Below are 21,145 nucleotides of genomic sequence, written 5' to 3' on the forward strand. Positions count from 1 at the left end.
CTTGAGAGTCCCATGGACTGCAAGAAGATCACACCTATCCATTCTGAAGGAAATCAGCCCTGAGTGCTGACTGGAAGGACAGATCCTGAAGCTGAGGCTCCAAGACTTTGGCCACCTAATGAGAAGACAAGACTCCCTGGAAAAGACCCTGATGCTGGGAAAGATGGAGGACACAAGGAGAAGGGGACGACGGAGGACGAGATGGTGGGACAGTGTTCTCGAAGCGACCAGCATGAGTTTGACCAAACTGCGGGAGGCAGTGGAAGACAAGAGGGCCTGGCATGCTCTGGTCCAGGGGGTCACGAAGAGGCGGACACGACTAAATGACTAAACAACAGCAAAGCAGAGTGAGACCCCTGGGTCCACTGGGCAGTCCATTGGGTGTACTGCAGACACCGACTGGCAGCCATTCCCAGGGTGCCTTTGCCTTCCTGGAAATGCCAGTGAGAATTCGAACTCAGACCACCTGCACGGAAAACCCTGACCCCAAAGCAAGTCAAATATCGGGTTGTCGTGGGTCTTACCTGCCTGGAAAAAGCCCTTGCAACAGAACTGGCTCCCTTCTTAGGTCTCGGCCATGCAGACACCCCTTTCCAGCCCCCCACCCAAAAAGAAAAAAAGGGAGAGGGGGGAAACCCCTGCAGCTGTCAGTGTCAGATAGCGGATCCCCGAGAGAAATCATTTTTACGCGCCCTCCTGGCTGCCCAGAGAAGCTGGCACCCCCGTCTTTGCCAAGGCGAAATGAGCTTCCCTAATGGAGTTCTTGGCAGGGAAACGTCGGCATTTTGGGCTGGGGAGGAGACTGGTTTGGCGGCGGCTGGGGGAGAGGGAGAGGGAGGGAGGGGGCGCCATGGCAGCTGCTGCCAAGCGTGGCATCGAATGGAAGGGGGGCAGGCTGCCAAGTGGGGAACTGAAAGCCCATTAGAGGGGCAGGGAGGTTGCCAAAGCTTGGGGAGATCTGGCCGGCGGTAGAGACAGGTGCAGCCCAGACTCCCCCTCTCAAAAACTCATCTTTAATTCAAGGGGATAAGGGGAGGGGGCACCCACACAATCTGGGGGGCAGCACCGGTTTACCCACGGCGGCTGTGCCTCGCCTCTGACGGCTGGGAAACCACAAGAGGGGACAGGGCTCTCGCGTCCGAATCCTCCTGTTGTCGCTTTGGCCAGTGTGAGGACAGAGTGCCGGCCTATATGGGCAGCTCCCCTTTGGCCTGAGCTAGAGGGGACCCCCAATATCTGTCTGTTCCCTGCAGCAGAGCGGCCTTGGGGTGTACGACTCCCCGAAGGATCGCCCGGTCTAGGGTTGCCAGCAAGCCACCTTGAGCCTTGTTTTCACTGTGGAAAGGTAAAGGGACCCCTGACCATTAGGTCCAGTCGTGGCCGACTCTGGGGTTGCGGCGCTCATCTCGCTTTACTGGCCGAGGGAGCCGGCGTACAGCTTCCGGGTCATGTGGCCAGCAGGACTAAGCCGCTCCTGGCGAACCAGAGCAGAGCACAGAAACACTGTTTACCTTCCCGCCAGAGCGGTACCTATTGATCTACTTGCACTTTGTGCTTTTGAACTGCTAGGTTGGCAGGAGCAGGGACCGAGCAACGGGAGCTCACCCCGTCATCGCGGGGATTCGAACCGCCGACCTTCTGATCGGCAAGTCCCAGGCTCTGTGGTTTAACCCACAGCGCCACCCGCGTCCCTCCTGGTGTGCTAGTTGAAGTGAAATTATAATTTCTCGCCCGGACTTTACACTTCTTCGCGCAGAATTGCAGTTTGGAGAGATTCCTTCTTCGTGATTTCGCCCACGAGCGGCTGAGTGCCGTCGGCAAACTTGCCCACCTCGCGGCTCACCCCCCCTCGCTCTCCTTTCTCGCCCCCTCGCAGCTCTCAGCACCCGTAACAAGCTCAGCACCCAGGAACCCTCTTTTTGGGTGGGTTGGACTAGATGACCCTTTGGTCCCTTCTGACTCTGCAATTCTGCAATTCTCTTTCAGGGTACATTATACAGTGGTGCCTCGCAAGATGAAAAGAATCCGTTCTGAGAGTCTCTTTGTCTAGCGGTTTTTTTGTCTTGCGAAGCAAGCCCATTGACGGATTAGCGGATTAGCGCTATTAGCGGCTTTTAGCGGCTTATCGGCTTATCGGATCAGCTGATAAGCGGCTTAGCGGCTTAGAAAAGGGGGGGGGGAAACCCGCAGGAACTCGCAAGACGTTTTCGTCTTGCGAAGCAAGCCCATAGGAGATTCGTTTTGCAAAGCACCTCCAAAACGGAAAACTCTTTCGTCTAGCGAGTTTTCCGTCTTGCGAGGCATTCGTCTTGCGGGGCACCACTGTAAAGGGGGAAGAGAGAGAATAAGGGTCACCTCTCGCTTAGCCCCGGGGAAATTTGAATTTCTCTGAGGTTTTTTGTTTTCTCTATCAGCCGTAACCGCAGTCTGCAATGTTGAGCTTATTACTAATGCATGGAGAGAGGAAGGGGGGCATGACCACAGGCTTGCAAAACATGAATGTGTGTTTGTGTGTGTTTGTGTGTGTGTGTGAGAGAGAGAGAGAGAGAGTTTAAGTGCATCGTACATCGCGCAAGGGCGAGAATCTACTGCATTGCCCTTCCTGCCCTGATCCGCTGAGTCCTCTCCCAGCAGATGGGAATTCTCGAGATCAAATTGGCTAGGAGCTGGAGGGGGGTGGGGTGTTCCTGTGCTCAGGACCGGCGCAAGACATTTGGGCACCTGAGGAGAACCACAGAACGACGCTCCCTCCTCGCCGGAACAATCCATACTCCAAAACCTCAAAGTGTCCCTGATTTGCAGAAGCCGTCCCAGAAAGCAATGCTGCCTTCAGATGCCTGATAAAAGTCATTTAGTTGTTTATTTCCTTGACATCTGATGGGAGGGCGCCACCACCAAGAAGGCCCTCTGCCTGGTTCCCTGTAACCTCGCTTCTCGCAGGGAGGGAACCGCCAGAAGACCCTCGGGAGCTGGACCTCAGTGTCCGGGATGGACGATGGGGGTGGAGACGCTCCCCCATACAGTGGTACCTCAGGTTGAGAACTTAATTCATTCCGGAGGTCCGTTCTTAACCTGAAACTGTTCTTAACCTGAAGCACCACTTTAGCTAATGGGGCCTCCTGCTGCCGCCGCTGTCTCAGAATTTCTGTTCTCATCCTGAAGCAAAGTTCTTACCCCAGGGAGGGTCTGGTAAGACCCCTTAATTGCTCATCGCCGCTGCGTTCCAGCTTCTCGTCTGCCGCAGATTGCTAGGCCTAGGAAGCAAACCCTTCTGCAAACTGGAGGAAGAGAAGAGGGGGAATGGACCCCTAGTATTTTTCAAGCCCCTGTGATTTATCTTGGGCAGAGCTGTGGGTCATTTCTATGCAACGGGGGAATAAATAGAAACCCGCTTTTTTTTACAAAGAACCTGAGGACTCGCTGCACCAATAGCCTGGGCTTGGTGTCAAACCGATTCCTAGCTACCTCTGTAAAAGCAGCTTTCCGTTCAAAAGCATGAGGACTATGAAAGCACTGGAAGACACAAGATCTACCCACCTTGGAAGAATGGCAAATGCAACTAATAGACTACATGGAAATGGCGGAAATGACTGGCAGAATCCGAGACCAGGGAGAAGAGCTCATGGAAGAAGATTGGAGGAAATTTAAAATTTATCTACAGAAACATTGTAAAATTTTTGAATGTTGATGACGTTGAAATGATCTGAAGGGGTTCTAGCAGCAAGGTAAAATGTAAAATGGGATTGATAATAGATAAGTTAAATTGGAAATGAATTTGCTGAACCAAATTTTAAAAAAGGGATACAAAAAAGGGAGGCGTGAGGAAGTCAGGAGAATAAGTTAACTAAAGATGAGAATTTAAAAAAGAGGGAATTTTGTTTTTAGGTGTTTTCTTTTCTTTCTTTTTCCTTTTTCCTTTTGTGTTTTAATGTCTGTATTTTTGTATTTTGTGATTCTGTATTTTTCTGTTTTTGTACTTTTTTCTGAATCATTTTATTGATAAAACTTAATAAAATATTAATTGGGGGTAAAAACAAAAGCATGAGGACTATGCTCTTGCCTCATCTTTAGAGGAAGAGCTGAGTGGGAGAGCAGCCGGTTTGCATGCAAAAGACCTCAGGTTCGACCCCTGTTCGTCTCCAGTTAGGGTCGCAAAGGTCCCCCACCTGAAACCTATGGAAAGACGCTGACCGCCAGTGTTGACATTGCTGGGATAGATAGAAGGCAGCGTCCTCTGTTCCAATGTGACGGGCTCAGCGCTGAATACATCCACTTCCCTGAGTTGGCTGGCGCCCAGTGGGGCTCATAGGTTAGAAGGCAGGGAGCCTGGCAGCAGGGGGCGCCATAGACAACTACCAGCAGCACCAAATGATTCTCAGTTTGACTGCATCCCGGTCCTTCCTGAGTTCTGCAAGGGCAACACTGAGGCTAAGGAGGAGGTGGGTTGAGATGACAGCGAAGGGCACCCTCCGGACTGGTTGTAAGGAGGGGCAAAAAAGGCTGGTTAAGTTTGGGAGCAGCAGTGCCCCATTTCCCCTAACAGACCAGCCACCACCTAGAAAAGTGAGCGTCGGTCTGCCTCCTACCCCTCACCAAATATCCGTGGGGCTTTCTGCATAAAAAGCACCTGCACTTTCTTCCTCTATAAATATAAACCTAAGGCTGTCGTCATGCTGCAGTTTCTGCGACCGCCAGTAGGTGGCCTCGCCAACCGCAGCGTAATGAACAACAGGGAGGCAGGCAGGTGAGCAGGCAGATTAGGAAGAGGCTCTTAGCAGAGCGGTTTGCCAAAAGAGGCGGAGCGGTGGGTGCGAATTTTAACATACACTCCTCTCCAGAGAAGCAAGACCAGTAAGGGGGTGTGGCCTAGGGGAAAGGGGTGTGGCCTGGGAGAGTTCTGAGGCCAGGGAGGGAGGGCCAGAGAACCACATTTCATCCACAGACATGGAGGTTTCCCGTGCTACTAAAAGATGACTTCTGCTTATGGTTTTACGCAGGCTGAGACCCTACCTGCCCCCAGACTGCCTCACCAGAGTGGTGCATGCTCTAGTTATCTCCCACTTGGAATACTGCAATATACTCTATGTGGGGCTACCTTTGAAGGTGACCCGGAAACTACAATTAATCCAGAATGCGGCAGCTAGACTGGTGACTGGGAGCGGCCGCCAGGACCACATAACACCGGTCCTAAAAGACCTACATTGGCTCCCAGGACGTTTCCGAGCACAATTCAAAGTGTTGTTGCTGACCTTGAAAGCCCTAAACGGCCTCAGTCCAGTATACCTGAAGGAGCGTCTCCACCTCCATCATTCTGCCTGGACACTGAGGTCCAGCTCCAAGGGCCTTCTGGCGGTTCCCTCACTGCGAGAAGCCAAGTTACAGGGAAGCAGGCAGAGGGCCTTCTCGGTGGTGGTGCCCGCCCTGTGGAACGCCCTCCCACCAGATGTCAAAGAGAAAAACAACTACCAAACTTTTAGAAGACATCTAAAGGCAGCCCTGTTTAGGGAAGCTTTTAATGTTTAATAGGTTATTGTATTTTAGTGTTTTGTTGGAAGCCGCCCAGAGTGGCTGGGGAAACCCAGCCGGATGGGCGGGGGGAAAATAATAAATTACTATTATTATTATTATTATTATTATTATTATTATTATTAAGCCAGGAGGCTGCCTTGCTTGGTTCATAGCTTCCAACAGTGATCTGGAGCACCTCTCAGCATTCAGGAGTCATTTTTTTGCTGGATGATCCTTTCAAGATTGCCTGCAAGGGGGTCAAAAGCTTATTGTGGCCAAGTCTGCATCTCCATAAATAGCATTTTTTTTCTCTCTCCAAAAAACCTCCCCCCACCAAACACACACGCCCCCCCCCCCGATACACAAGTGCCTTCCACTCCACGCCAGTGCAAAATATAAACCACTTCCCACTACGGAAAACCTTTCCTTGTTTGCTAGAGCACTAAGCAAAAGGCGCAATACGATTTGATCGATGGCAGGAGATTGATTACCATTACGCTGCAACGCTTTTGACTTTCAGCCGCGACCTCGCCGTCCTGGAGGCGGCGAAGGCGTGCGGAAGGAAGGAACTCCGGGCACACGTATATACACGCACGCACGCGCCGGCCCTTTCCCCTCCTCCCCACTGCGGTTGAAGATCCAAAATCCAAAGGGGGAAATATTGAACAGCAGATGGAGGGGGAAGGAAGAGAAAGGCGCGATTGAATTCACTGCGTTCTCCGGCCAGATTAAGAACGGTGACGGTATTGAACCCGCAAGGAGGACCCCGGTGGATTGGGATGACGGAACGCCCCATCCTGTGTCCTGCTCTAGCGGCGGCCAACCAGGTGGCTGTCGGAAACCCACATGGATCTCAGCACCATAGCATTTTCTCCCTTCCTGTGGCTAACAACCTTTGGTAAGGGACCCCGGACCATTAGGTCCAGTCGTGGCCGACTCTGGAGTTGCGGCGCTCATCTCGCTTTACTGGCCGAGGGAGCCGGCGTACAGCTTCCGGGTCATGTGGCCAGCAGGACTACGCCGCTTCTGGCGAACCAGAGCAGCGCACAGAAACGCCGTTTACCTTCCCGCCGGAGCGGTACCTATTTATCTACTTGCACTTTGACATGCTTTCGAACTGCTAGGTGGGCAGGAGCAGGGACCGAGCAAGGGGAGCTCACCCCGTCATTGTGGGGATTCGAACCTTCTGATCGGCAAACCCTAGGCTCAGTGGTTTAACCCACAGCGCCACCCGCGTCCCTAACAACCATTGGTATTCAGAAGCAATAAAGTGACATAGCCTTCCATCGACTTCTGTTGGTGGCTCAGCTACGCCCCTATCTGGACAGGACTAGCCTAACTCCTGTTGTCTGTGCTCTGGTAACCTCAAGGTTAGATTACTGCAATGCGTTCTACGTAGGGCTGCCTCTGGAGACGGTTCAGCCGGTGCAGAATTCAGCGACCAGGTTGCTCACCAGACGGTTTGAGCACATTGCACCGATCCCAGTCCAACTGCACTGGCTACCGATTAGTTTCCGGGCCCAATTCAAAGTGCTGGTTTCGACCTATAAAGCCTTAAGCGGCTCAGGACCGCAAGACCTCAAGGACCACCTCTTTCCACATGAACCTACCCAGACCCTGAGATCATCTTCTGAGGCCCTCTTTCATGTCCCCCCTCCTCAAGAGGCCTAGAGGGTGGCAACACGAGAGCGGGGCCTTTTCTGCAGTGGCTCCCCCGTCTATGGAATGCTCTCCCCAGGGAAGTTCGCCTGGCGCCTTCATTACACACCTTTAGGTGCCAGGCAAAAACGTTCCATTTTAACCAGGCCTTTGCGTGAACTGATTTACATCCTATGCCCTCTCAAAATGTGGTTGTTTTTTTTGCGGGGGGCTATTGGGTTGTTGCTAGCAAGTCAGGTGTCCCTCATTCTATATTTGTGCATCTGGTTCTTCCTTCCTAAGTGCAGAACCTGACATTTGCCCCTATTCATTTTGTTAGTGAAAGTATGAGGCTTTGCCCTGCGGAACTACCTGCCACCGGAAGTTCAGTCCCGCCTTCTTTTAAACATCCCCTTTAAAAAAGTGTGTGTTTTCCCCCTTTTTACAGACCGGTACTTACCAATGTATTTTATTTTATTGCTACCACCTTGCTGCGTTTATCATTATCGCTAGGAGCCTGCAAATATCTCCCTAAAATATTAACAAGGAAAATAGCAAAGGGGAATGACCAGACTGCCCTTGTGGAAAGTGTGTGTGGGGGGGGAGAGGTAGAGACACCCTCTGTCCCCCCCCCTTTTTTTTAAATATAAAATCCAGAATTGAGATGCAAAAGATCTTTCTAACCAGCTGCATGTAGCTGTGGGGTTGCCCGTCGCAGAGAAATCGGCTGAGAATCTTTTTTTTAAAAAAAATTATTTTTGCTGACGCAGAAAAACGAAGAGGGAGAGAGAGAATTATCGTATATCGTAAGGAGGGCTGGCAAGAGACCGCCTGCTACTGCTCCAGACTGATAATGTCAGAGACAACGGGAGCTGAATCTTAAAACTATGCGTCGCCCGCAAACCGACACCCCACCACCCAAAAAACCCCCACAAACACAGCCTGCAAAGTCGGGCCCGTGAAATGCAGTGCTGGCAAAAGGCAGGGGGGCACAGCCACCGTTCCAACTCCGTATTAGAATCCTAGAATCTGCAATGCAGGAATCTTTTGGCCAAGGCAGCATTCGAACCCATGACCTCCAGAGATCAATAATAATAATAATAATAATTTATACCCCGCCCATCTGGCTGAGTCTCCCCAGCCACTCTGGGCGGCTCCCAATCAAGTATTAAAAACAGTACAGCGTTAAATATTAAAAACTTCCCTGAAGAGGGCTGCCTTCAGATGTCTTCTGAATGTCAGGTAGTTGTTTATCTCTTTGACATCTGAAGGGAGGGCGTTCCACAGGGCGGGTGCCACCACCGAGAAGGCCCTCTGCCCGGTTCCCTGTAGCCTCGCAATGAGGGAACTGCCAGAAGGCCCTCGGCGCTGGACCTCAGTGTCCGGGCTGGACGACGGGGGTGGAGACGCTCCTTCAGGTCTACTGAGCCGTTTACGGCTTTCAAGGTCAACACCAACACTTTGAATTGTGCTTGGAAACATCCTGGGAGCCAATGCAAGTCTTTCAGGACCAGGGTTATATGGTCCCAGCGGCCGCTCCCAGTCCCCAGTCTGGCTGCCGCGTTCTGGATTAGTTGTAGTTTCTAGGTCACCTTCAAAGGTAGCCCCACGTAGAGCGCATTGCTGTAGTCCAAGCGGGAGATAACCAGAGCATGCACCGCTCTGGCGAGACAGTCTGCGGGCAGGGAGGGTCTCATCCTGCGTACCAGATGGAGCTGGTAGACAGCTGCCCTGGACACAGAATTAACCTGCGCAGAGTTAATCAAGACCTCCAGCTGGATGAACTGGAGGACCAGGGAGCCAGCAAGAGACCCAGGTCAAGTTCTTGGAGTGCGGCAGTCGCTCCCAAGGCAGTGGGATTGCCTCGTGGGCAGCTGAAGGTGTGTCAGTGACTATCAGGCTTTGAAAATAAAAAAAATTCCTTCCAGTAGCACCTTAAAGACCAACTAAGTTAGTTCTAGGTATGAGCTTTCGTGTGCATGCACACTTCTTCAGATACACTGAAACAGAAGTTGCCAGATCCTTCTATATAGTGAGAAGGTGGGGAGGGGTATTACTCAGAAGGGTGGTGGGAATGGGAGATTGGTAGATAGCTGAGATGAGCCTGTTGACGACTCTTAACGACTGCAATAGGTCTTACAGGAAAAGGCAAGGGGTGAGAAGGTGAGAAATGGCTTAGTCATGTATAATGAGATAAAAATCCAATGTCTTTGTTCAGACCAGGTCTCTCCATGGTTTTAAGTTTGGTAATGAGTTGCAATTCAGCAGCTTCTCTTTCCACTCTATTTCTGAAATTCCTTTGTAGTAAAACAGTTACTTTGAGATCTTGTATAGAATGTCCTGGGAGATTGAAGTGTTCTCCTACTGGTTTCTCTGTTTTGTGGTTCTTGATGTCAGATTTATGTCCGTTTATTCTTTGGCGTAAGGTTTGGCCTGTTTGTCATATATAGAGGCTTTGAAAAGTCGCCATCCTCTGAGCCTTGCTGAATTCCTTAAGGTGAATAGGTTTCGGATAAAAACGAAGGTTGCGCGTTTAAAGCAAATGCGTCGCCATCGCTTGCAAAGAATCTCAGGGTCTGTAGTTCGCCCCCCCTGCAATAACACTACAGTTCCCAGCGCCCTTAGCAAACTACGTCTCCCAGGATTCTGGAGGGGAGGGAAAACGTGGTTCACAAGGCATTGCACAGATCGACCTGAATCATCACTGTGAACGGAAGGATGGGTTTCTGAAGATCTTCTTTTTAAAAAGGAAAGAGGGGCAAAAGAGTTTCACGCCAGTAAAGCAATCTACTATTCGAGCGAATTGGCTCAAAGGCATGGATTATTAGCAAAAGAATCACGGGGATTCGAACCGCTGACCTTCTGACCGGCAAGCCCAAGGCTCTGTGGTTTAACCCACTAGAAATCTTGCGTTTCTGGCTCCACAGACTTTTGCGACTCAACCCACCGGCCCCCGGCGTGCGGTCCCCAGCAGAAACGTGCCCCCCCTTTCTGAATTAACTCAACAACCAGGGTTGCTCATCGTAGACTCACACAGAATCAAAAAAATTCAAAGCTGCAGGGGGACGACACACACTTTTTGCAGCCGCAGACCGAGAACGAATCCCCGTTCTGCCTTAAACGGGGAAGAATCTACCTTAAAAGGGAAAAGGAGGGAGGGCTGCTCTCTCCCGAGAGCGAAAGTGACAGGAGGCCTTATCAGCTGTGATTTTACTGCCAGGGGTTTGGTAGCAATTAGATCAGGTGATTTCAAGGCTGCAGACCCAGACAGGCTGAGGTCAGGGTCAGGAAGCAGCAAGAGGAGGGAGCCAGGAGGAAAACCACACATTTTTTGCATGCGGTGCAGCGATCGCCCTTCACTTTATCCCCCATTGTTGTTGCTTTTTGGTTAAAAGTTAATTTTTTTGGTTAAAAGTTATCAGTGCTTAATATTCACCGCCGGCAGGAGAAAGAGCGAGAGAAGTCAAGAGACATGATTTGCTTTCTGGATAAGGGAACTGCAAAAGGAGGTTGTTTCTCGGCTCAGTTTTCCTCGGAATCACAGAATGGCAGAGTTGAAAGGGACCCCTAGAGGCTATCCAATCCAACCCCCTTTGGGATGCAGGAATCTCAGCCAAAGCATCCCTGAAAGGGGACCATCTGACCTCTCTTAAAAACCTTGAAGGAAGGAGAGCCCGCAACTACCTTCCATCCCATGGTCGAATAGCTCTTACTTTTCAGAAAGTTTAACCCGATTTTGAGTCAGAAATGCCTTCCTTGTCCAGCCCCCCTGTTCTATTCAGAGATATACTGCCTTTATACAAGGAGGGACAATTTATTAGCATGGCTAGATTAGGGCTGCACTAGGCAGCATCTTAAAAAGCAGAGACATCACCTTGCCAGCAAAGGTCCGTATAGTAAAAGCTCTGGTTTTCCCAGAAGTGATGTATGGAAGTGAGAGCTGGACCATCAAGAAGGCTGATGGCCCAAGAATGGATGCTTTTGAATTCTGGTGCTGGAGAAGACTCTTGAGAGTCCCATGGACTGCAAGAAGATCCAACCTCTCCATTCGGAAGGAAATCAGCCCTGAGTGCTCGCTGGAAGGACAGATCCTGAAGCTGAGGCTCCAAGACTTTGGCCACCTCAGGAGAAGAGAAGACTCCCTGGAAAAGACCCTGATGTTGGGAAAGATGGAGGGCACAAGGAGAAGGGGACAACGGAGGACGAGATGGTGGGACAGTGTTCTTGAAGCTACCAGCATGAGTTTGACCAAACTGCGGGAGGCAGTGGAAGACAGGAGGGCCTGGCGTGCTCTGGTCCAGGGGGTCACGAAGAGGCGGACACGACTAAACGACTAAACAACAACAACAGATTAGGGCTGCACTAGGCTTGCCATACGTCAGGAAAATTCCCGACATGTCCTGGTTTTCGGGTGTAAAAATAGCGTCGGGGGAATTCTGCAAAATGTCAGAGGAAACCCGGATGTAAGCTTAAAACCACTATTTTTTTGGGGGGGGGAGGTTTTCCCCAAAAGCTCCACAATTTTGGTGGTTGAAAAGCTCACTAGTTTGGGGGCCTTAAGGAATTTTACTTTTTGAAATATGCCAACCTTAGGGTACACTGTTATTCAGCCCACGTTTAAAACACAACACGACTCCAGATTGCACTTTTCCCAAATGAAGTGGTTGACTGAGACGGTGTTATCCCTCAAAATGTGCTCTGCAGCCAGGATCCCACCAACCAGGCAGTTTTACGGTCATATAGCTGAACTGGCGCAAGTAAAATGTCTGCAAGGTACGACCCCCGCTTTACCAGGAGAAACGCCTGCAAATATCTGTGCAAAATCCCACGCAGAATTTTTAAATTGGTATCACAAGCAGAAATGGGACGAACTCAATGCTGAGACAGGCCGGGGGGGGGGGGGAACACAAGATCCAAGAAAAACCGAAATAGACCGATCCATCTGCCCCTTCATTTGTGACCAAGGAATGCTGTTCCTTAGTTTATGACTAAAACCTATCCTTTAATTCACAACCAAGGAAGGCTGTCCTGTGATTCATGACTGTAAAATGACTACAAAATTCATGGCTGCAAGAGGAGAGCCCTTGATTTGTGACTAAGAAATGCCCTCCTTAGATTCACGACTACGGAATGCCTTTTCACAACTATGGAATGCCCCTCCCTTAATTCACAACCACGAAACGCCCTCCCTTAATTCACAACCACGAAACGCCCTCTCTTAATTCACAACCACGAAACGCCCTCCCTTAATTCACAACCACGAAACGCAATCCCTTAATTCACAACCACGAAATGCCCTCCCTTAATTCACAACCACGAAATGCCCTTCCTTAATTCACAACCACGAAACGCCCTCCCTTAATTCACAACCACGAAACGCCCTCCCTTAATTCACAACCACGAAACGCCCTCACTTAATTCACGACTACGAAATGCCCTCACTTAATTCACAACCACGAAATGCCCTCCCTTAATTCACAACCACGAAACGCCCTCCCTTAATTCACAACCACAAAAGGTCCTCACTTAATTCACAACCACGAAATGCCCTCCCTTAATTTACAACCACGAAACGCCCTCCCTTAATTCACAACCACGAAATGCCCTTCCTTAATTCACAACCACGAAACGCCCTCCCTTAATTCACAACCGCGAAACGCCCTCCCTTAATTCACAACCACGAAATGCCCTCCCTTAATTCACAACCACGAAACGCCCTCCCTTAATTCACAACCACGAAATGCCCTCCCTTAATTCACAACCACGAAACGCCCTCCCTTAATTCACAACCACGAAACGCCCTCCCTTAATTCACAACCACGAAACACCCTCCCTTAATTCACAACCACGAAACGCCCTCCCTTAATTCACAACCACGAAATGCCCTCCCTTAATTCACAACCACGAAACGCCCTCCCTTAATTCACAACCACGAAACGCCCTCCCTTAATTCACAACCACGAAACGCCCTCCCTTAATTCACAACCACAAAACGCCCTCCCTTAACTCACAACCACGAAACGCCCTCACTTAATTCACAACGACGAAACGCCCTCACTTAATTCACAACCACGAAACGCCCTCCCTTAATTCACAACTGTGAAATGCCCTCCCTTAACTCACAACCACGAAACGCCCTCACTTAATTCACAACCACAAAATGCCCTCCCTTAATTCACGACCACGAAACGCCCTCCCTTAATTCACAACCACGAAACGCCCTCCCTTAATTCACAACTACGAAACGCCCTCTCTTAACTTACAACCACGAAATGCCCTCCCTTAATTCACAACCGTGAAATGCCCTCCTTCCTTTCACAACCACGAAATGCCCCTCCCTTAATCCGGCGCCACGAAACGCCCTCCCCTAACTCCATTTGCCCCTCTGTTTGCACCAAGAAGTCCCACGGACGCCGAGGCGCGAAGCTAGTCTTTCCCGCCTACCTCTCTCTCGGATGAAATACGCCAGGTAGAGGTCCAGTTCCTTGACGGAGACGCTGATGTGGTGAGGCTGGACGCAGAGGATGGGGTGGGTGCATTGGGCGGCCTTGACCAGCCGCTCCCCGTCGGTGCTCTCCAGGGGGATGCCCTTGAAGAGGATGACCATCACTAGGTCCAGCCGCCAGACTTTGTCGGCCTGTCGGAGGCAGTCGATCCTGCGCATTTTGCCCTTCTGGTCGGGGTTGGAGAGGACGCAGCAGGAGGGCTTCTTCCCCGTGATGGAAAGGACAAAGTCCTCCCGGTACTCCGGTCGGATGTCCTTCCGCAGCTTGGCCAGCAAGCGGGACGCCCACTTCTGCTTCACCTCGGGCTTCTCGTTGAGGAGCTCGTCCTTCACGGCCCGCTCCTCGTCCTTCGTCATGCGCTTCTCGTGCTTCTTGAAATACTTGCGCTTGCGGGCCTGGAGGTTGAACCAGGTGTAGGCGAAGGCCCGGACGTGGGGGAGTAGTGCCTCAATAAAGGGGTGGAACTCATCCTGGAAAAGAGAGAGAGAGAAAGAGAGGCAGTCAAGAGGGAGTACCACATCCGTTCTCTCGGAAAGGATTGCCTCTTCTGCGTAGAGGCATTCCAGGCACATCCCGGTAGATTCATGCCTGGTCTAAGAAGAGGCATTCTCTTCTCTCGGAAAGGATTGCCTCTTCTGCATACAGACATTCCTTCAAGGACATCCCGGTGGATTTATGCCTGAGCTGAGAAGAGGCATCCCCTTCTCTCGGAAAGGATTGCCTCTTCTGCATACAGACATTCCTTCAAGGACATCCCGGTGGATTCATGCCTGATCTGAGAAGAGGCATTCTCCTCTCTCGGAAAGGATTGCCTCTTCTGCATACAGACATTCCTTCAAGGACATCCCGGTGGATTCATGCCTGATCTGAGAAGAAGCATTCCCTTCTCTCGGAAAGGATTGCCTCTTCTGCATAGAGACATTCCTTCAAGGACATCCCGGTGGATTCATGCCTGAGCTGAGAAGAGGCATCCCCTTCTCTCGGAAAGGATTGCCTCTTCTGCATACAGACATTCCTTCAAGGACATCCTGGTGGATTCATGCCTGAGCTGAGAAGAGGCATCCCCTTCTCTCGGAAAGGATTGCCTCTTCTGCATACAGACATTCCTTCAAGGACATACCGGTGGATTCATGTCTGATCTGGGAAGAGGCATTCCCTTCTCTCGGAAAGGATTGCCTCTTCTGCGTAGAGACATTCCTTCAAGGACATCCCGGTGGATTCATGCCTGATCTGAGAAGAGGCATTCTCTTCTCTCGGAAAGGATTGCTTCTTCTGCGTAGAGACATTCCTTTGAGGACATCCCGGTGGATTCATGCCTGATCTGAGAAGAGGCATTCCCTTCTCTCGGAAAGGATTGCCTCTTCTGCATACAGACATTCCTTCAAGGACATCCCGGTGGATTTATGTCTGATCTGAGAAGAGGCATTCTCTTCTCTCGGAAAGGATTGCCTCTTCTGCGTAGAGACATTCCTTCAAGGACATCCCGGTGGATTCATGCCTGATCTGAGAAGAGGCATTCCCTTCGCTCGGAAAGGATTGCCTCTTCTGCATACAGACATTCCTTCAAGGACATCCCGGTGGATTTATGTCTGATCTGAGAAGAGGCATTCCCTTCTCTCAGAAAGGATTGCCTCTTCTGCATACAGACATTCCTTCAAGGACATCCCAGTAGATTCATGCCTGGTCTAAGAGGAAGCATTCCCTTCTCTCGGAAAGGATTGCCTCTTCTGCATAGAGACATTCCTTCAAGGACATCCCGGTGGATTTATGTCTGAGCTGAGAAATGGCATTCACCTCTCTCAGGAAGGATTGCCTCTTCTGCATAGAGACATTCCTTCAAGGACATCCCGGTGGATTCATGCCTGATCTGAGAAGAGGCATTCTCCTCTCTCGGAAAGGATTGCCTCTTCTGCATAGAGACATTCCTTCAAGGACATCCCGGTGGATTCATGCCTGATCTGAGAAGAGGCATCCCCTTCGCTCGGAAAGGATTGCCTCTTCTGCATACAGACATTCCTTCAAGGACATCCCGGTGGATTTATGTCTGAGCTGAGAAGAGGCATTCACCTCTCTCAGGAAGGATTGCCTCTTCTGCATACAGACATTCCTTCAAGGACATCCCGGTGGATTCATGCCTGATCTGAGAAGAGGCATCCCCTTCGCTCGGAAAGGATTGCCTCTTCTGCATACAGACATTCCTTCAAGGACATCCTGGTGGATTTATGTCTGAGCTGAGAAGAGGCATTCACCTCTCTCAGCAAGGATTGCCTCTTCTGCATAGAGGCATTCCTCCAAACGTATCTGGGTAGATGGACGCCCGTTCTAAGAAGAGGCATTCGCGTCTCTCAGGAAGGATTGCCTCTTCTGTATACAATACGATAATCTTTATAGTCATTGTCCCATACAGAAACATGAAAGTGAAAAAATCAGACAATCAGAAACCAACCAGCCTGCTATCCCAGTGATCCCAGAATGGTTAGCCCCCTAAAAACTCTGATATCCCATATTTAAATACAATATACTCCCATAGAGACCACTGTAAAGGTATAGGTAAAGGGACCCCTGACCATTAGGTCCAGTCGTGGCCGACTCTGGGGTTGCGGCGGTCATCTCGCTTTACTGGCCGAGGGAGCCGGCGTACAGCTTCCGGGTCATGTGGCCAGCAGGACTAAGCCGCTTCTGGCGAACCAGAGCAGTGCACTGAAACGCCGTTTACCTTCCCGCCGGAGTGGTACCTATTTATCTACTTGCACTTCCTGCTTTCGAACTGCTAGGTGGGCAGGAGCAGGGACCGAGCAACGGGAGCTCACCCCGTCATTGCGGGGATTCGAACCGCCGACCTTCCGATCGGCAAGTCCTAGGCTCTGTGGTTTAACCCACAGCGCCACCCGCGTCCCACACTCATAGCTTATAGCTAAGGAATTTTTATCCTTGTCTTTTCAGCTGGGGGAACACTATTTGCAAGAGACCGGCTCTGCCAGTTAGACAGGTCACAGCGACCCTATAAAAATGGAGGCCAGTGTTTCTGTTCATCAGCTGCAGCCGGCGAGTTAAGAGCAACTGCCTGCGTTCTGCCGGGCCTATCCGGCAGGGCCGTTGTGGAAAGAAAACGGGGAACGGGAGGGACCTTGAGCTCGTGGGAAGGAGGAGGAGGCAGGATACGGACGGGACGGGACGGGACGGAACAAGCAGCCACTTCAGAAGAGCTTCCAGCTACAATTTGAAATCTGCTTCCCCTTACGAGTAATTGAGCATTTTGGTCAGAAACCAAGCAGCCAAACGCCCCGCCCTGTTGCCTTGCCAAGAAAATTTGGCTCCACAGGGGTTGACTGGAAATGTTGTTTCTCTCTCTCTCTTTGCCCCCCCCCCTTCATTCTCTGTGCCCCACCCAGAGCCTGCGGCTTCAGGCGGCAGATTTGGGCGGCCGGTGGAGCCTCAGTTTCCACTCGTACGCCACAGCCTGCGGCTCTCCCGACCTGCCACAGCGGAGGAGGTTTTGGCAGGGCTGGTGGAAACGCAGCGATCCGCTCCGAGGCACCGGCGAGAGAGGATGCAGCCCAAATTGCCGGACCTCCCAGGATTTGCAGAATTGCACATCACTACAGCTGTACCTGGGACGCGGGTGGCGCTGTGGTCTAAACCACAGAGCCTAGAGCTTGCCGATCAGAAGGTCGGCGGTTCAAATCCCTGCAATGACGGGGTGAGCTCCCATTGCTCCTGCCCACCTAGCAGTTCGAAAGCACGTCAAAGTGCAAGTAGATCAATAGGTACGGCTCCGGCGGGAAGGCAAACGGCGTTTCCGTGCGCTGCGCTGGTTCGCCAGAAGCGGCTTAGTCCTGCTGGCCACATGACCCAGAAGCTGTACGCCGGCTCCCTTAGCCAGTAAAGCGAGATGACCGCCACAACCCCAGAGTCGGCCACGACTAGCCCTAATGGTCAGGGGTCCCTTTACCTTTACCTTTACAGTGCTACTTGGAACGCGGGTGGCAGTGTGGTCTAAACCACAGAGCCTAGGACTTGCCGATCAGAAGGTCGGCGGTTTGAATCCCTGCGATGGGGGTGAGCTCCTGTTGCTCGGTCCCTGCTCCTGCCAACCTAGCAGTTCGAAAGCACGTCAAAGTGCAAGTAGATAAATAGGTACCGCTCCGGCGGGAAGGTAAATGGTGTTTCCGTGTGCTGCTCTGGTTTGCCAGAAGCGGCTTAGTCCTGCTGGCCACATGACCCGGAAGCTGTATGCCGGCTCCCTCGGCCAGTAAAGCGAGATGAGCGCCGCAACCCGAGTCGGCCACGACTGGACCTAATGGTCAGGGGTCCCTTTACCTTTACCTTTAGCTTTAACTTAATCCATTCCAGTAGCCCACTCGACTCCCGAAACCGTTCAGAAATCAAGGCAAGCGGCGCTCAAGCGGAAGCCGCGTCGGACGTTCGGCTTCCAAAAAACGTTCGCAAACCGGAACACTCACTTCTGAGTCTGCGGTGTTTGGGAGCCAATTTGCTCGGGAGTCAAGCCGTTCAAGAACCAAGGTACCACTGTAACTACAGATTCCATTTCTCTCACCCCCCCCCCCAAATAATTTCCCTTTTTCTGCTCTCTATCTAACCAAGCTGGGGAAGTTTAATCAGCCCAGGGGCCGAAGACCCTCTTGCAAAACCTTCCAGGGGCCACATGGCCTTGGTGGGCGGGAGGGTCCAGAAGGCGTAAGTGGGCGCAGAAACAGATGCACATTTTCCCCATGCGCAGTAAGCTAGTTTCTACACAAATACACATGCACACGATTTTTTATATCCCCACACCCAGGCGGCGAGAGTTCGTGGGCCCGGGTAGCTCTGTTGGTTGGAGCGTGGTGCTGATGAACGCCAAGGTTGCGGGTTCGAGAGAGGCATGGCCCTACAGTCCGTGGGGTTGGACTGGATGACCCCACAGGGTCCCTTCTAGCTTTAGAATTCCACGATTCTATGATCAGAGGAGGCATCTTAGCCAGAAATGTGAAGCAGAGCTGGCAAGGACTGTGGTGACCGTAGGAGAGTCCCGAGGGCCGGTCAGAAAGGTGTGGAGGGCCACATTCACACACACACCCCGTCGAGGCCTCAGGTTTCTCAATGCTGAATTAATTCCCAATCAGGAAAACCACACAAGCTGAGGGAGGGAAGGGAGGCATTTGGAAAATATGGAGCAATGAATTCAAAGTTCTGGGAAAGGGTTAAGCGTGGCCCCCGCCACGGAAACGGCTTTTCCTCATCTAAAGGGGCTGCCAGGCTGTTTTTTCCCAGGGCAGGTAATATGAAACCGTGCAGCTGCCCTGCTAATTGGGAATGTCTATCCTTCAACCCTTTCTCGATGTCTTCGCCTTGCCCGACACAAGCCCCCTAGCAGTTACGGGGGGGGGGCAAAACCTGTCCATTTCAGCGGCTCGTTTCGTTTCCCCCCCATCTTAAATTCCGCCTCCCACGTTTCAGGTTGCAAATTTATTTGTCGTTGTTGTTTTTTAATAAGGTCCCCGTGCAAATACGTCAGCGCCTCACTGCAGGTTTATCGACACCTGTTTGCTGATTGTGCAATTTTGCCCGACAGCTGCATTTTTTGCAAAGCGATTCCCCCCACCAACATCCCACATTGGGGTACAAAGTTTCCTTTAATATATGCCGTTTTAGGCACGCTTAACCACAGTACCTTGTGAGCTTGTAGGAGGGCCGTGAGGACAGAGGACGTGAGGAGGAGGCAAGATTCGGAAGCACCCCTGGTAGACAAAACTTTTAAAGCAGCAGTTCTCCACCTGTGGGTCCCCAGATGTTGTTGGACTACAACTTCCATCATCCCTGAGCTCTGGCCTTGCTAGCTAGGGCTGATGGGCATTGTAGTTCGACAACATCTGGGGACCCACAGGTGGAGAAAGGCTGCCTTCAGCTCACCAGGCTTCCTCAACCAGATGTTTTTGGCCTACAACTCCCATGATCCCTTGCTAGCAGGACCAGTGGTCGGGGATGATGGGAATTGTAGTCTCGAAACATCTGGAGGACCTACGGCTTATGCAGACTCTATGGAAGAGCTTCCCCTCTGTCCTCTTAGCTCAGTGGTTCTCAACCTGCGGGTCCCCAGATGTTGTCGGACTACAACTCCCATCATCCCTGAGCTCTGGCCTTGCTAGCTAAAGGTGATGGGAGTTCTAGTTCAACAACATCTGGGGACCCACAGGTTGAGAAAGGCTGCTTTAAAGGATGGGGAACATCTGGGCTGCTCCAGATGTTCTATGACTTCAACTCCAAGCAGTGGACTCGACCAGTGACTGAGGAGGAGTGCAGCAACATCTGGAAGACTACAGATGATCCCATCCCCAGCCTAAGAAGTAACATTCTCTATCGCATGCAAGCGATGGAGAGATACCTCTTTGTGGAAGAGGCATTCTCGGTTGAGAACAAATGCCGCTTCCTAGATGGAGAATGGAGGAACCAGGGTTAGAAACTCAGATATATAAGCCGGATGCCACACGACTCCTTACACCAAGGTTGCAGTTGTCAAAACAGAATATCTAGTTGCCATTGGCTCCATGAAGTGAGAGCTGGACCATCAAGAAGGCTGATGGCCGAAGAATGGATGCTTTTGAATTCTGGTGCTGGAGGAGACTCTTGAGAGTCCCATGGACTGCAAGAAGATCAAACCTCTCCATTCGGAAGGAAATCAGCCCTGAGTGCTCACCGGTAGGACAGATCCTGAAGCTGAGGCTCCAAGACTTTGGCCACCTCATGAGAAGAGAAGACTCCCTGGAAAAGACCCTGATGCTGGGAAAGATGGAGGGCACAAGGAAAAGGGGACGACAGAGGACGAGATGGTGGGACAGTGTTCTCCAAGCTACCAGCGGGAGGAAGTCGAAGACAGGAGGGCCTGGCGTGCTCTGGTCCAGGGGGTCACGAAGAGGCGGACACGACTAAACAACAACAACAACAAAGTTGCCATTGGGGGGCAAGATGTCACTAAAGCCTTATTTCCATTCTCTGGCTAGTTCAGACGATAACCTTGAGCTTGGTTAAGAGAACTTAAATAAGAGAAGTCCATTGATAAGGTAAAAAAAGGAAAAGGGCCCCTGGATGGTTAAGTCCAGTCAAAGGCAACTAGGGGGTTGCGGCGCTCATCTCACTTTCAGGCCAAGGGAGCCGGCGTTTGTCCGCAGACAGCTTTCCGGGTCATGTGGCCAGCAGGACTGAACCACTTCTGGCGCATGATGGAAACCAGAGCAGCGCACGGAAACGCTGTTTACCTTCCCACTGCAGTGGTACCTATTTATCTACTTGCACCAGTATGCTTTCGAACTGCTAGGTTGGCAGGAGCTGGGACAGAGCGACTGGAGCTCACCACCATGGCGGGGATTCGAACCGCCGACCTTCCGATAGGCTCCGTGGTTTAGACCACAGCGCCACCCGCGTCCTCAGGGGCAGTCCTGTGGCCCACCTACCCCATCCTCCTGTTCCCGCAGTGGCCAACCAAGAAGCCCCTCAAT

General features: G+C 51.5%; 1 protein-coding gene across 6 annotated transcripts in view; it reads right to left on the reverse strand.

Moving 5' to 3' along the window:
- The window catches only part of NFIC (nuclear factor I C), a 107,080-nt gene that overhangs the window by 57,739 nt on the left and 28,196 nt on the right, over positions 1-21,145 (reverse strand). For all 6 annotated transcript variants that reach the window (XR_014521003.1, XM_083483929.1, XM_083483931.1 and 3 more), the window contains exon 2: positions 13,591-14,122. Coding sequence is in view for 5 of the 6 variants with exons in the window: in XM_083483929.1 (XP_083340055.1) it covers positions 13,591-14,122 (532 nt within the window). In the remaining variant the exon portion in view is untranslated. The remainder of the gene's footprint in view (positions 1-13,590; positions 14,123-21,145) is intronic.

The sequence above is a fragment of the Podarcis liolepis genome (assembly GCF_965112155.1).
Source record: "Podarcis liolepis genome assembly, chromosome: 18".
Lineage (NCBI taxonomy): Eukaryota > Metazoa > Chordata > Lepidosauria > Squamata > Lacertidae > Podarcis > Podarcis liolepis.